The sequence below is a fragment of the Callionymus lyra genome, chromosome 18 (genome assembly GCF_982586985.1).
Source record: "Callionymus lyra chromosome 18, fCalLyr1.hap1.1, whole genome shotgun sequence".
Classification (NCBI taxonomy): domain Eukaryota; kingdom Metazoa; phylum Chordata; class Actinopteri; order Syngnathiformes; family Callionymidae; genus Callionymus; species Callionymus lyra.
Window position 1 is genome coordinate 4,922,195 of NC_141835.1, and position 15,167 is coordinate 4,937,361.

General features: G+C 43.4%; 1 protein-coding gene across 1 annotated transcript; it reads left to right on the top strand.

Annotated features, from left to right (window-relative positions):
- Positions 1-245: 245 nt before the first annotated feature.
- LOC148060178 (interferon regulatory factor 2-binding protein 2-A-like) lies at positions 246-988 on the top strand. Its single transcript, XM_087780391.1, has 3 exons — positions 246-374; positions 452-514; positions 562-988. Exons 1-3 carry the CDS (start codon positions 246-248, stop codon positions 898-900), a joined length of 531 nt encoding a protein of 176 aa, XP_087636517.1. The 3' UTR covers positions 901-988.
- Positions 989-15,167: the final 14,179 nt, after the last annotated feature.

Genomic DNA, 15,167 nt, shown 5'->3' on the forward strand with positions numbered 1-15,167 from the left:
ATCAGGGACAACAGCGAGTACAGGAGTCTGATATGTGACTTTGTGGACTGGAGTGAGAGGAACCACTTGCAGCTGAACCTCTCAAAGACCAAGGAGCTGGTCTCGGACTTTGGGAGGTCCAGGACAAAGCCACGTCCAGTGTCCATCAGAGGTGACGAGGTGGAGATAGTTGACAACTATAAGTACCTCGGTGTATGTGACCATGTGTATAAGAAAGTTCAGAGTAGACTGGGAGACAGCCCCACATGGACGGAAGCTTCCCAATGCTGCCCACTTCCCTGCCCGTGCCGGGTCGAGTCTCGGGCAGCGGTTCCAGATCCACGGCCAGGAAGAGGAAAGCGTCTGAAGTTGACGGAGGAGCAGCAGAGGCAGCAGTGGATCAACAGTCAGACTGAAGCCTTGAAACTCCACATGTCTGCCAGCACTTTCAGCTGATGACACCCCTTCACAGTCCCCCAACAAGGACAGAGACTCCGTCCACTCCTCCACCTCCAGACACGCCAGCAGCAGCCCGGTGTCCGCGTCCTTCATGTCCGGCCAGAGACGCCTGCCCTCCCGCAGCGGGGACCCGGGTCAGTTCGCCTCAGAGCAGGACCAAGGACCCTCACAGAGCGTGCCGGCTCCCCCGTGACCAACAGCGGACCCCTGTGCTGCACCATCTGCCACGAGCGTCTGGAGGACACCCACTTTGTCCAGTGTCCCTCCGCCCCGAGTCACAAGTTCTGCTTCCCTTGTTCCCGAGAGAGCATCAAGGCTCAGGGGGCGTCGGGCGAGGTGTACTGTCCCAGCGGCGACAAGTGTCCACTGGTGGGCTCCAACGTGCCCTGGGCCTTCATGCAGGGCGAGATCGCCACCATCCTGGCCGGAGACGTGAAGGTGAAGAAGGAGAGAGACCCCTGAACTGGACCGGAGACTCAAACTTAACTCAATGCTGAGGATTTAATCTGTTTCCTAACTTTTAAAACCAACCACAGAATGTTGAACTTTGTATGCAACTCAAGATGACATCAAAGGCAGAAAATGAATCAAATATTTTACACCTTGTTATTTATTTGAGGCTCTTATTTTGACGTTTTGATTGAGAAATCGTCAGCATGAACTAAAAATGAACTATTGACCTCAAATCACGTCAATATTGTTCTGTAGCAACGGTTCCTGAAACAAAAGAGTTGAAAACATCAAAAATATCTGTCAGACTTGAGGCCCTTCAAGTCATTTCTGTGGCCTGATGGTTGTTTCAAATCAAAGAAGATTAATATTGACTTGTAAAGATGCCAGTGTTTAAGTTAAGATAAGTTTATTGAATTCACGTAATTGTAACCTAGTTATAATCTGTAATGGGAATATTGTTTAGGTTTTAAAGATATACGAAAAGATGGATCGTGGACTCAGCCAAGACACCACTCTATGGTCGTGGAGATGTATAATTTATTTGTACTAATTATACTAACTGTCAACCGAATTTAAATAAATGGTCTTATTCTTGTTCACTAGTATGTTGTGTTTACTTTAAACAAGAACAGCTGCTGCTGCAGCTGTCGATCAATGTAAATAAATGTTCTTGTTCCCTCTGAAAATATTTGTTTTTATGTCTGCTTACAATATACCGGCCTCTCCTGAGACGGCCCCCCCTTTCGGGCACTGTGGCTGATGTGGATTTTGTACACACATTTTTGAAAAATTGAGAAAATTCCCATTAACCTTCTAGGACGTGGCTTGCTGGGTATTCTGCGTGCTGTCATTGTTTGTGGAGCCGCATACACACATAAGATTGCCTAACGTTACTGTTATAAAGTGTGGAAATGTAGGACATCAACAAAGAAAAATGTTACTCAGAGAGGGTACCGAGCAGGAGCCAACGGCTGTTGTGTGGTGGGGTCGGCTATACAACAGGAAGACTCATCCATTGTAAAAGCTGCAAATGAATGGATGCCTTGGATAAAAAGTTTGAGAAAATATAAAAAAAAAACAGATGTTTAACATTGTACTTATAATTATCTCCGTTTTCCAGAATCAAATAACAATATTGACTTGTATTAACATGCATGGCAGAAATGGGTGGATGTTTGCGACAATGATGGTACCCCATGGCTGGCTACTGGGTACATGTATATTGGTCATGAAGGAGTAGCAATCGAGGTAAAACTGAATGGTAAAATGGAAGAAATGTATGCATTGACTGGTGAGTCCTCACCCCACAATACAATATTGATAGCTGCAGGAGGACAGGCTGAAAATCTTGGACCAATGGTAAAAAAAAGTTCAGAAAACTGATAATGCATGGTAAACAGTAATTGGATGTGTGAAGTTGTGTTGTTGCAGGGAGCTGGAGATGTATCAAGTCACACTTGAAAACAGCAATGCTGCACAGAGACTGGAGCAAGTTGTATTGGATATGCAGCATGGACGGGAAGGCACGGACTCCCCGCTGGTATCCAGTAAGCTAAACGAGATCCCACATGAATTATGGTCCAGCGGGGGAGCCGATGTCGGACTCATGAGAGGAGATGGAAGCCGGAGATAAAGTATGTATGGAAAGATCAGTATAAAATATCAAAAAAAGAATCAGATCAGTGCGCTTGCGTGCGATCAAACTAGTTTCCAGGGTTTGGATGTTGAAATAGAAGCAATCCTGCTCCTATTCCTGCTCGTTCGTTGTTCCACCTACTACCTCAAAGAATACCAAAAGACCAGCTTGTTAAAATCAAAAGTACTTATTCTGACACTGACACTATTATCTTCTCCTGCTCTTCAGGTGAAGCATGATCAGTGACAAGTCATACAATTAGTCACCAGTGTTGCCATGTGCTTCGGATGTAACCAATGTCATTCAAGCATCTGTTTCTGTTGGATTCAATATTTTATTATTTAGTGTTATCTACATTAATTATATGATATATTTGACCTATATCCTACAATCCCCCAAAAACTTTAACCTATCATGCGCCATCCAATCCTCTTGGTCCGTTCTGCTAGCATAAGGAACCTGGTTTGTTGTTTGTAATAACCAAAGGAATAAAGAGATAACGATTAAAACAAAATAATATAAAAGTTAACAAGCAATTTACTGATAAGTAAATTAAAGTAAACAACGTTAACAGAAATAAACAATTAAGTAATACAAACTTAAACAAATTTAGGATAATTTGGAAAATTAACATTGACACAAGATGAATATAACACCTGTTGATATCATGAGTGCGAAAAACCCTGCACAGTTAAACGTCATTCATAAACTATCAGAGAAATGGTAAAAAAAGAAGAAAAAAAAAAGGATTTGGGCCAAATCTGGCCAAAGGGAGGTTAAAATCGATCCACACGTGTGCAAAATTATGGAACAAAGAATCATGGTTTACAAACAAAAACAAAAAGGTAAAAAAACGTAAAGAAAAAAGAGAGCTAGAATAAGAAATAATGAAGCTTTATAAGGATGATGGTTGCCATTACAGGAAAAACATAAGAGAAGGACGTGTGGAACCACAAAAAAAATGAATAGGAAAAGATAAAACAGTCAAAGCAGGGCTGTACCCATCGCTGGTTGGAACATTAAAAATTGATGGTGACATTGAGCTTGACAACAAAGGCGAAGCTAACAGAACAAGAACAAAACAAAAGAGCAACTAATCTCTGGTCGACATGGAACTGACAACTGTGGATCAGTTCCCACCTTTGGAGGGGAAGGTGCAGAGCCCAGAACATAATCCGACTCCGAATTACTGTAGCACAGGAAGGAAAAGAGGTGAAAACAGAAAGTTAAGAATCCTACATTGTTATGCTGAACGGAACAAAACCATAAATCAAAAGACAGGTGCTCCTACCGGATCAAACTTGACAAGGTAGGAGAAGAAAACACGCGTGATTTAAACTGGAAAGCCATTGAGGAGCTAGAAGATGAAATAGACGAAAAACCCGAGCAGACATTGGGTGGAGCTGGGGCAGAAACAAAAAGGGTAAGATTAGGTCAGAAGGAGAAAAACTATGATCCAAGATATAGACCTAATATCAAACCACCAGACAGTTATACCGACCCTGGTCAATATCCAATATTGATTAAGGGATCAAAAGCCCACTACATTCCTTGGCAGACCCAGGATTTGACTGGGTTGGTGACCCGACTTCCAGACATTCACGAAGGAGCAGGAAAGTGGATAAAGAAGTTTGAAGAAGATGCTTTCGATTGGGCACAAAGAACGTTCTATACCAAAGTGAAAACGAGTGGATTGTAGAGGCCATGTCAGATGGGACTGTATTCAATGCCTACCGACCAATGCTATGAAAGGCATTAGGGATGAATATCCCCCAAAGATTGACCCCAAAGCACAGAGACGATGAGAACGCAGCAGCCTATCTCACCAAGCAACTAAAGCAGTGGAAGCAAGAGACAGAAGAGGGTGCCGAAAATAACCCTCAAATGTCAACGTTGTTCCGCACGTCTGTTGTCGAGGCTCTACCACCAGCCGTACAAAATAAACTGGAGGACGTGGTCGGTCTAACATCCATGCCATACCGAGTGTTCCGTGATCATGTGGTACACGCCATTGAAAAGTACAGAAATGACAAAAAAAAGAATCAAAGAACAAGAAAGACAAGTGCAGAGAAAGCAGGCGCAAATGCAACTTGTCGAACTCCAGGGAAAGACCAAAGCAAGTTTTCAAGCCCCTGTGGTGGAAGCCACGGCACCTTCCCTGCCCCCAGAACTGCTAACAAGTGCCCCACGAGAGCCTGAGGGCTACCCACAACAGCCCTATGGGGGCCGATATAACCAGCCATATAACCAGTCAAGACAAGCCTCATACCGCCCATCACAGAGAGGGGTGTATAGACAGTCAAGTCAACCTGCAGTAAGGACATGTTATAACTGCAAAAGACCGGGGCACATAAGAAGAGATTGTCCAAGCAACGTTCCTTAAGGGATGGATGGAGCGAGAGGAAACCGACTAAGGCCACATCATGGGACGGGCCAAGGAACCCATGGGCCGGGCCGAAAGTTGGGTACTAGAGGGGTCAGGAGAATCCTTAAGGGGAGAGTCAACTTTTAAATCACTGGCTGAACCTGGGCGAGTCCAATGGTTAATGTTAAAATTGAAGACAAACAAATTCCGATGCTGCTAGACACAGGAGCAACATGCATATGTGTAACACCAATTGATGCCACAAACCTCCCCATGTCCGGAAAATTTGCAAAAACAATAGGATTCTCAGGAACAACACAAATCCCCTAAATGACTGATCCAGTGAGACTTGCCACAAATGATGACAAAGTCTGAATACCAATTTTGGTGTAGGACCAAACACCCATGAACCTATTGAGAAGAGACGCGCTGTGCAAATTAAAAATCAAGATTTGGTACACGCCTCAAGGTGTATACATTGATCACAGAGGAGTGGACCATTAAATGTTTAAACTAATCGAATGCGCGGAAGTGTACTGGCTGGGTGATGTCTTGGGGCCGGTGGCCGAAACGCTCAAAACCTGGGAACTGTACATCAGAGCTCAGATTCCACAAGCGACCAAACCTATGACAGATTATCACTGCACGATGTGTTACGATCCGTCATGTAGCAAAATCATTGAGGAAAGGTTTGGATCAGGAGACTAGGGGTAAAACAGTGGAAATAAAAACAGACAACATTATCATCGGAAGACAAGAGGCAGCCCTGAGTGTTGAAAATAATGATTTTATCAGACAATGGTTTAATGTTACAGAACCACACATTACCCTATTTGTAAATGAGGGTAATCCAAAGACCTAGGGCCAATTATAAAAACGGCCAACCAAACAGAGTGTGTTGCCTCCGAAAATCCACTAATATTTTTCTCAAAAGAGGGAAACATGATCAAAATAATAACTACAGGCTAATGACAGCAAAAACACAGGTTGTAACTATACCTATAACAACACAGAAGAAAAAAGAGGTGGTCAAAACCGAAAACATACTGCTTAAAGAAATGTTGACACAGATCCCGGACCACTTGTGTTCAAAGCATGACACAGACGTTGGTCTGGTTAAATCAACCAGCCCAGTACAAATAGAGTTGAAACCAAACATTAAGCTACCAACGCGACCGCAGTATCCGATAAAAGCAGAAGCAGAAGAAGGAGTTCAGAACACAATTAAGGGACTTGTGAAAGCAGGAGTGTTAGTTGAGACGCATAGTCCATGCAACACACCAATTTCTCCGGTCCTAAAAGCCGATAGATCCAAATACCGACTGGTTCATGGTCTTCGAGCAGTAAATGATGTTGTGGACGACTAGCCAGCAGAAATACCAAATCCACACACTCTTCTTATAAATGTGCCGGCAGATGCTAAGTTTTTTACAGTGATCGATCTTTGTTCTGCATTTTTCAGTATTCCATCGTCAGAAGACTCACGACATTTGTTCGCGTTCACTAACAGGGGGAAGCAGTACAGCTATTCTCACCTCCCACAGGGATTTAAACACAGCCCACACGTGTTCAACCAAGTCCTGCGACAAGATTTGGAAGGTCAGGACATAAACAGCACATTGACACAATATGTGGATGATTTGTTAATTTGTGCACCAACACTTGAAGACTGCCACAGAGACTCCATTAAAGTACTGCAAAAATTAGCAGAAGGAGGTCACAAAGTGTCACAAAAGAAATTGCACTTCTGTCAAGCACAAGTTGAATACTTAGGCAGAATAATTGCACATGGAACTGTCACGATCACACAGACACAATTAGAAGGTTTACACCAAGAACCAACCAAGAACAGTCGGACAGATGATGACGTTTCTTGGAATGACTAGGTTTAACTCAGAGTGGATTGAAGATTATGCAAGGAAAACAACAATGCTAAAGGCACCACTGCAATGGACAAATGAAGCCAAAGAGGCGTTTGAAGTAATCAAACAAGAAATGCAGAGAGCACCCTCTCTAGCAACTCCAGACTATGACAAAACCATTTTTACTGTATGTGTCAAACAGACACAACATGTACAGTTCTGATGCAAGAAACATGCAGTGGAAGACAAAACAACCAATGGCATACTACAGCACGAAACTAGACAATGTGGCACAAGGGTGGCCACCATGCTATCCTCGGTATTGAGCCGGTGATTAAACAACTGATTGAAGGAGGGGTACTAAGACCATGTGCCTCCATTAACAACACTCTAATCAGTCCAGTTAAGAAGCCTGGAAAAGATGTTTATAGACTTGTTCAAGAGCAGTAAATGACGCCCTGAAACTGTCACGGGTGGAACTCGGCAGGAGACCCAGAAGCGGAAGTGGACAAATATCCTCGGAGCAAATGTTCAAGCAAAAGTCTTTTAATATTCCAAGCGGTCGGAAGGGACCGAAACAAAAAACAAATCAGGAACTCGGGACGAAGGCAGGACGCGGCTGGAGATCGGGATCTCAGATCCGGAACTAAAACAAAAGAGGAAAAAGACTCACGTGAGCAAAACAAGGCACTGACAACGTCAGGGGTCTTCAGGAAAAAGTTCATAGGGAACACGAGCAAAGAGAATCTACGAATGCCAACCTAGTCTGGAAACTCAATTCTCTGGCGAGTTCTTCAGGTCCGGGACGCTACTTTTCTGTGGGAAGAACCCGCCATTCAATCACCCCCAGCCGCGCACCTGCCAGCGTCTGTCAAGACAAAAACAAAGACACGAACCAAAACAGGAAACCGACTACAAAATAAAACAGGAAAGCACCAAAACATGACAGAAACATTGCAAACTTGAGACACCAAATCCGTTCACCATTTGTGCGAATATTGAGAAAAGATTTCAATGGTTTGGTGTTATTGATATTGCTAATGCCTTTTTCTGTATTCCAGTAACACAAGAGACCAGTGAAAAGTTTGCATTTACTCACAATGGAACTCTAGGTCTACACAAGACTACCTCAGGGTTTGCGTGAAAGCCATGCAATATTCAATAATATGTTGTTGAAGAAACTGTGTTAGTCTGAACCTATAATACCTGAAAATATTGGCTTTTACAGTATGTGGGTGATCTATTGTTGGCTGGGGAATTTGAGACTGAAGTGGCAGATTTGACTATCAAGTTGCTGAAATGGTCTGAAGGTGAACAAAGACAAAATGCAATTATGCAGTGAAAGAGTTGTTTTCCTAGGCAAAGTGGTGACGCACAAAGGATTCGAAATGACTCCGACTCAGAAAGACAGCATTGCATCACATCCGAAGCCTACGACTGTGCGAGGTATGATGATTACAGCAGGAACTATATAGAGATAACATGCCCTCTCAGGGATATGATTAAGACTGCAGGGTCCACAGACTACAAGGCAACACTTGAATGGACCACAGAAGGAGAAAATGCATTTATTGCTGTTAAAAAAGGACTGTTGGAAGCCGTGGAGCTGGCAAAATCAGAATATTAATCTGAATTTCCTTCTAGATGTGTGAATCACAAGGTTTTGTGAATTCAGTGTAATGGCAGAAAACAAACTTGGGGAGGAAGGTTCTATGTTACTGTAGTGGCCGACTGGACGGCGTTGAACTTGGACTTTTCCACTGTGGGAGGACTATTTGTGCTATAGCCTTGGCACTGCATGGAGTATCACACATTACTGTTGACTGTGACGTTAAGATAAATACTCGACACTCAGTAGTTAGCTCCTGTCAAGCAAAAAAATGCTCATTTAATAGAAAGAGTAAATTACTTGATTTGTTGTGTATTGACAATATTCACTTCTACTATGGTATCACAAACATGGCTGAAAAAATGGACACAGTTCAGAAGGGGACACCTCATGAGTGTGAGGAAGTGACTACTATGGAAGATATCACAGACTCAGAAAGAGTGACTACGATCACCAATGACGTGCGGTGAGGTTTATAGCTGGTGAGGCACTGACGTCATCAGAATCAAGAGTTACAAATATATGGGCTCAGCGCAGATTATTTGCAATTTGATTGGCAGTAGTTTACGGGTTATGTTTCATTTTCATCGCCTACAAAATGCACATTTCACATTTATGATGAGTCGTCATCCCAAACGTTTTTAGCGCAATCTGGCTTTGAACATGAGCGGCCGCTCATGTTTGGTGAGGCCTCTTTGCAAATTCTTTAGGTCACAAAATCCCATTTGTGTCCACACAGTGCCACAGGTTGAAAAAATAAGGCAAGGAAAGCAGAAAGCGTTTTTTTGCAGAACATCCACACTTTAACAATTAAAATTATTTTATCATTATATATTCTCTGTCTTTGCATGATCCGCACATCACTGGGACCACCCTTACTGGAGATAGAGTCAACATTTTTACTGATGGACACAGTCACTGGGATCATGTCAGAGGAAAGATTATTGCCGCCTATTCAGTCGTGATGGAAAATGAGGATGAAGAACTTGAAGTAATGGAAGCCGAGTATCTACCAAAGGGTAGTGCACAATTGGCAGAACTGATGGGGGTAATTAGAGCCTGTGAACTTTGTAAATACCTACGCATAAACATTTTTACTGACTCTGCTTATGTGGTGAGAGCCTGTTGTACGAATGTAATCAGCTGGCGTAGAACGAGATTTCAAACTACTACAGGGGCAGCACAACTACAACACTCGCAGGTTATTTGCCTCCAACGGAGGGTGAGTGGCCAGAAATGATTGTCAGGAGCAACTCAAAGATTAGCTCAAAACGAGTAATAGACGCAATTATTGAAATTCAGACTAATGCAGCTCCTACTGAGAAACAATCATTGTTGGAGGGTGGAGCAATAAAAGACAAAATGTCAGGGATCTGGCGTAGTTTAGATGGGAGGATAGTTGCTCCTGCATCCTTGTTGTCTAACGTGTCAAGAAACTCATTTAAGAGGTCATGGTTCCGGCAAACACATTTGAATTGAAAACATGGTGGTGGCATCCGTTTTTGGAAGATATTTGTAAGTATTTTGTACAGACATGTACGATTTGCATTAAATTCAACGCACGGTCAGCCATGAAAATGGGACTAGTAGGTTTCCACGTACCACAATACCCTTGGGAAGAGATAGTGATTGATTTCACTGACATGGGTCTTGAAAACAAGACAAAGGGAATGAGATATGCTTGTGGCAGTGGATGTTTTCAGCAGATGGATCGAGGTTGTCCCATGTGAACAGGAAACTGCGGATGTGGTCATCAACTGGATGCAGAAGGAATTGATACCACAGTTCGGCATGCCCAGAATGGACAGGTCAGATAACGGCACCTGCTTCACTGGGGATAAATTAAAAAAATTGAAGAATACTTTGGTTTGCAGTATAATTTTGGAAGTGTTTGGAGTCCCTCTTCGAAGAGGAGCCTTAAGACTGGCCGGTTGGGCATGCAATCTGGTGAGTCGGCCTGTCATACCCTCTTGCCTCATGAAGTATTGACTGGACGGTGTATGCGTACGCCTCAATCTTAGTGAACCCAGACCAGTCAACGGGATGATGGATTTTATTAACGGTGGGTCGAAGCCCAGCGGGTAATTCACAAAGCAATCCTTATGATCATCAGATTCTTAACATCATTCACATTGACTTTATACAGGACACAGTGGGGTCCGCCTTCCGGACCTCCTTGGTATGACTCGTGTCTGGACACTCGGCCAAGGTGATTTCTATCACTATGTGGAAAGGAGAAACCCAGGCGCAGAGGTATTTGCATAGACTTGGTTTATTCCGTGGGGAAGGCAGAGGCGTAGTCAACAGTCCAGTAATCGGCAACAAAAGACAATAGCAAGGGTAAGGCAAACTCGGTGTCAAGGGGCAGAAACAGGTCGAATATAAAACAGGCAGGAAAGAGTCTTGGTTGGGACAAGGTACGGGACAGGGTAAGAGCAGGAATACTTAGAGGCAAGATACGGGTTCTAGAAAATGTTGACGACAAGACAAGGACGTGACAGAGAGTGGGGGCTTAAGAAGGGGAGCAATCAGCAGCAGCTGGGGGCGGGGCTAACGAGACACGGCTGGGAACAATTACTACTCAGACAGGGGGGAAGTAAGACTAGCACAGACACAGAAGGGAGCGGATTTCACAATAAAACCGTAAACACAAGGAGGAACATGTAGACTCATGACAATTTCACAAGATGTTTCCCAATCTCATTACGTAAGATGTTTTCCCAATCTCTCAGTGTGTGTGTGTATGTAGCTTCTCCAGTAGCTGGAGAAGCTTCTAGGAGGATGTCAGTGATCTGCCAGTTAATCCAATTGACATTTTTGTTAATCTGGACCCATGGTATTATCGAATCGAGCCCTGCTTTTGTCTCGTCTTGTGCTTTGAATTCTTGTGGAACACCCTGTGGTGATTCTGCCCAGTTCATATATGCTTCTGAATTGCTTTCTGTCTTGTTAAAGTATCTACTTGGCCAGTTATTTTGAATGCATCGTTTATTCCACCATACACAACCGTTGCAGACCTTCCGAGTCAAACTAGTGCACATAATCCCACCCAGAAAAGTGGCAACGTGTTGAGCAAAATGTTGGGTGCATTTTTTAATTGTTATGTCTGGATATGTCAACAGTGGCATGAACTGTAAAACGAACATCTCGCTTGTGTTACCACAAACTTTCCTTTGTTTATCATCTCAGTAATTTTGTGACGTGTGTAGATTGTTACTGGATAACCCATTGTGATTGTGGATGCTTTTTTATAGGCATAGTGTAGTGCAGTTAACCCTTGATAGCATGGTGGCCACCATTGTCCCACATTGTCTAGTTTTGTGCTGTAGTATGGGATTGGTTTAAGTCTTCCACTGCATGTTTCTTGCATCAGAACTGCTGACGCATACATGTTGTGTCTGTTTGATACATACAGTAAAAATGGTTTGTCATAGTCTGGAGTTGCTAAATAGGGCGCTCCCTGTATCTCTTGTTTGATTACTTCAAAAGCCTCTTTGGCTTCATTTGTCCATTGCAGTGGTGCCTTTAGCATTGTTGTTTTCCTTCTTCTTTTGTTAACTCTCTTAGTGGTGTAGTTTTCCTTGCATAATCTTCAATCCACTCTGAGTTAAACCCAGTCATTCCAAGAAACGTAATCATCTGTTCGACTGTTCTTGGTCGGGGTGCCTTACTTACACCTTCTAATTGTGTCTGTGTGATCGTGACAGTTCCATGTGCAATTTTTGCAGTACTTTAATGGAGTCTCTGTGGCAGTCTTCAAGTGTTGGTGCACAAATTAACAAATCATCCACATATTGTGTCAATGTGCTGTTTATGTCCTGACCTTCCAAATCTTGTCGCAGGACTTGGTTGAACACGTGTGGGCTGTGTTTAAACCGCTGTGGGAGGCGAGTATAGCTGTACTGCTTCCCCCTGTACGTGAATGCAAACAAATGTCGTAAGTCTTCTGACAAAGGAATACTGAAAAATGAAGAACAAAGTACTATCACAGTAAAAAACTGTGCATCTGCCGGCACATTTGTAAGAAGAGTGTGTGGATTTGGTATTTCTGCTGGCCAGTCGTCCACAACATCATTTACTGCTCGAAAATCATGAACCAGTGAGTATCGGATCTATCGGCTTTTAGGACCGGAAAAATTGGTGTGTTGCATGGACTATGCGTCTCAACTAACACTCCTGCTTTCACAAGTCCCTCAATTGGGTTCTGAACTACCTCTTCTGCTTCTGCTTTTATCGGATACTGCGGTCGCGTTGGTAGCTTAATGTTTGGTTTCAACTCTATTTGTACGTGGTTGGCTGACTTAACCAGACCATCGTCTGTGTCGTGCTTTGACCTCAAGTGGTCCGGGATCTGTGTCAACATTACTTTAAGCAGTATGTTTTCGGTTTTGACCACCTCTTTTTTCTTCTGTGTTTTTTTTATCATTGGCCCTAGGTCTTTGGATTTAAATCCCTCATTTACAAATAGGGTAATGTGTGGTTCTGACTCTGTAACATTAAACCATTGTCAGATTAAATCATTATTTTCAACACTCAGGGCTGCACCTTTTCTTCCAATGACAATGTTGTCTGTTTTTATTTCCACTGTTTTACCCCTTGTCTCCTGATCCAAACCTTTCCTCAAAGATTTTGCTACATGACGGAATCGTAACACATCGTGCAGTGATAATCTGTCATAGATTTGGTCGCTTGTGGAATCTGAGCTCTGATGTACAGTTCCCAGGTTTTGAGCGTTTTGGCCACCGGCCCCAAGACATCACCCAGCCAGTACACTTCCGCGCATTCGATTAGTTGAAACATTTGATGGTCCACTCCTCTGTGATCAATGTATACACCTTGAGGCATGCACCAAATCTTGATTTTTAATTTGCACAGCGCTTCTCTTCTCAATAGGTTCATGGGTGTTTGGTCCGACACCAAAATTGGTATTCAGACTTTGTCATCATTTGTGGCAAGTCTCACTGGATCAGTCATTTAGGGGATTTGTGTTGTTCCTGAGAATCCTATTGTTTTTGCAAATTTTCCGGACATCGGGAGGTTTGTGGCATCAATTAGTGTTACACATGTGTATGTTGCTCCTGTGTCTAGCAGCATCGGAATTAATTTGTCTTCAATTTTAACATTAACCATTGGTCCAAGTTCGGCGAGTGATTTAAAAGTTGACTCTCCCCTTTAGAATTCTCTGGACCCCTCTAGTACCCAAATTTCGGTCCAGCCCATGGGTTCCTTGGCCCGTCCCATGATGTGGCCTTAGTCGGTTTCCTCTTCCTCCATCCATCCCTTAAGGAACATTGTTTGGACAATCTCTTCTTATGTGCCCCGGTCTTTTGCAGTTATAACATGTCCTTACTGCAGGTTGACTAGACTGTCTGTACGCCCCTCTCTGTGATGGGCGGTATGGGGCTTGTCTTAACTGGTTATATGGCTGGTTATATCGGCCCCCATTGGGCTGTTGTGGGTAACTTTCAGTGTCTCGTGGGGCACTTGTTAGCAGTTCTGGGTGCAGGGAAGGTGCCGTGGATTCCACCACAGGGGCTTGAAAACTTGCTTTGGTCTTTCCCTGGAGTTCGACAAGTTGCATTTGCGCCTGCTTTCTCTGCACTTGTCTTTCTTGTTCTTTGATTCTTTTTTTTGTCATTTCTGTACTTTTCAATGGCGTGTACCACATGATCACGGAACACTCGGTATGGCATGGATGTTAGACCGACCACGTCCTCCAGTTTATTTTGTACGGCTGGTGGTAGAGCCTCGACAACAGACGTGCAGAACAACGTTGACATTTGAGGGTTATTTTCGGCACCCTCTTCTGTCTCTTGCTTCCACTGCTTTAGTTGCTTGGTGAGATAGGCTGCTGCGTTCTCATCGTCTCTGTGCTTTGGGGTCAATCTTTGGGGGATATTCATCCCTAATGCCTTTCATAGCATTGGTCGGTAGGCATTGAATACAGTCCCATCTGACATGGCCTCTACCATCCACTCGTTTTCACTTTGGTATAGAACGTTCTTTGTGCCCAATCGAAAGCATCTTCCCCACAGCTTCTTCTTCAAACTTCTTTATCCACTTTCCTGCTCCTTCGTGAATGTCTGGAAGTCGGGTCACCAACCCAGAAAAGTCCCAGGTCTGCCAAGGAATGTAGTGGGCTTTTGATCCCTTAATCAATATTGGATATTGACCAGGGTCGGTATAACTGTCCGGTGGTTTGATATTAGGTCTATATCTTGGATCATAGTTTTTCTCCTTCTGACCTAATCTTACCCTTTTTGTTTCTGCCCCAGCTCCACCCAATGTCTGCTCGGGTTTTTCGTCTATTTCATCTTCTAGCTCCTCAATGGCTTTCCAGTTTAAATCACGCGTGTTTTCTTCTCCTACCTTGTCAAGTTTGATCCGGTAGGAGCACCTGTCTTTTGATTTATGGTTTTGTTCCGTTCGGCATAACAATGTAGGATTCTTAACTTTCTGTTTTCACCTCTTTTCCTTCCTGTGCTACAGTAATTCGGAGTCGGATTATGTTCTGGGCTCTGCACCTTCCCCTCCAAAGGTGGGAACTGATCCACAGTTGTCAGTTCCATGTCGACCAGAGATTAGTTGCTCTTTTGTTTTGTTCTTGTTCTGTTAGCTTCGCCTTTGTTGTCAAGCTCAATGTCACCATCAATTTTTAATGTTCCAACCAGCGATGGGTACAGCCCTGCTTTGACTGTTTTATCTTTTCCTATTCATTTTTTTTGTGGTTCCACACGTCCTTCTCATGTTTTTCCTGTAACGGCAACCATCATCCTTATAAAGCTTCATTATTTCTTATTCTAG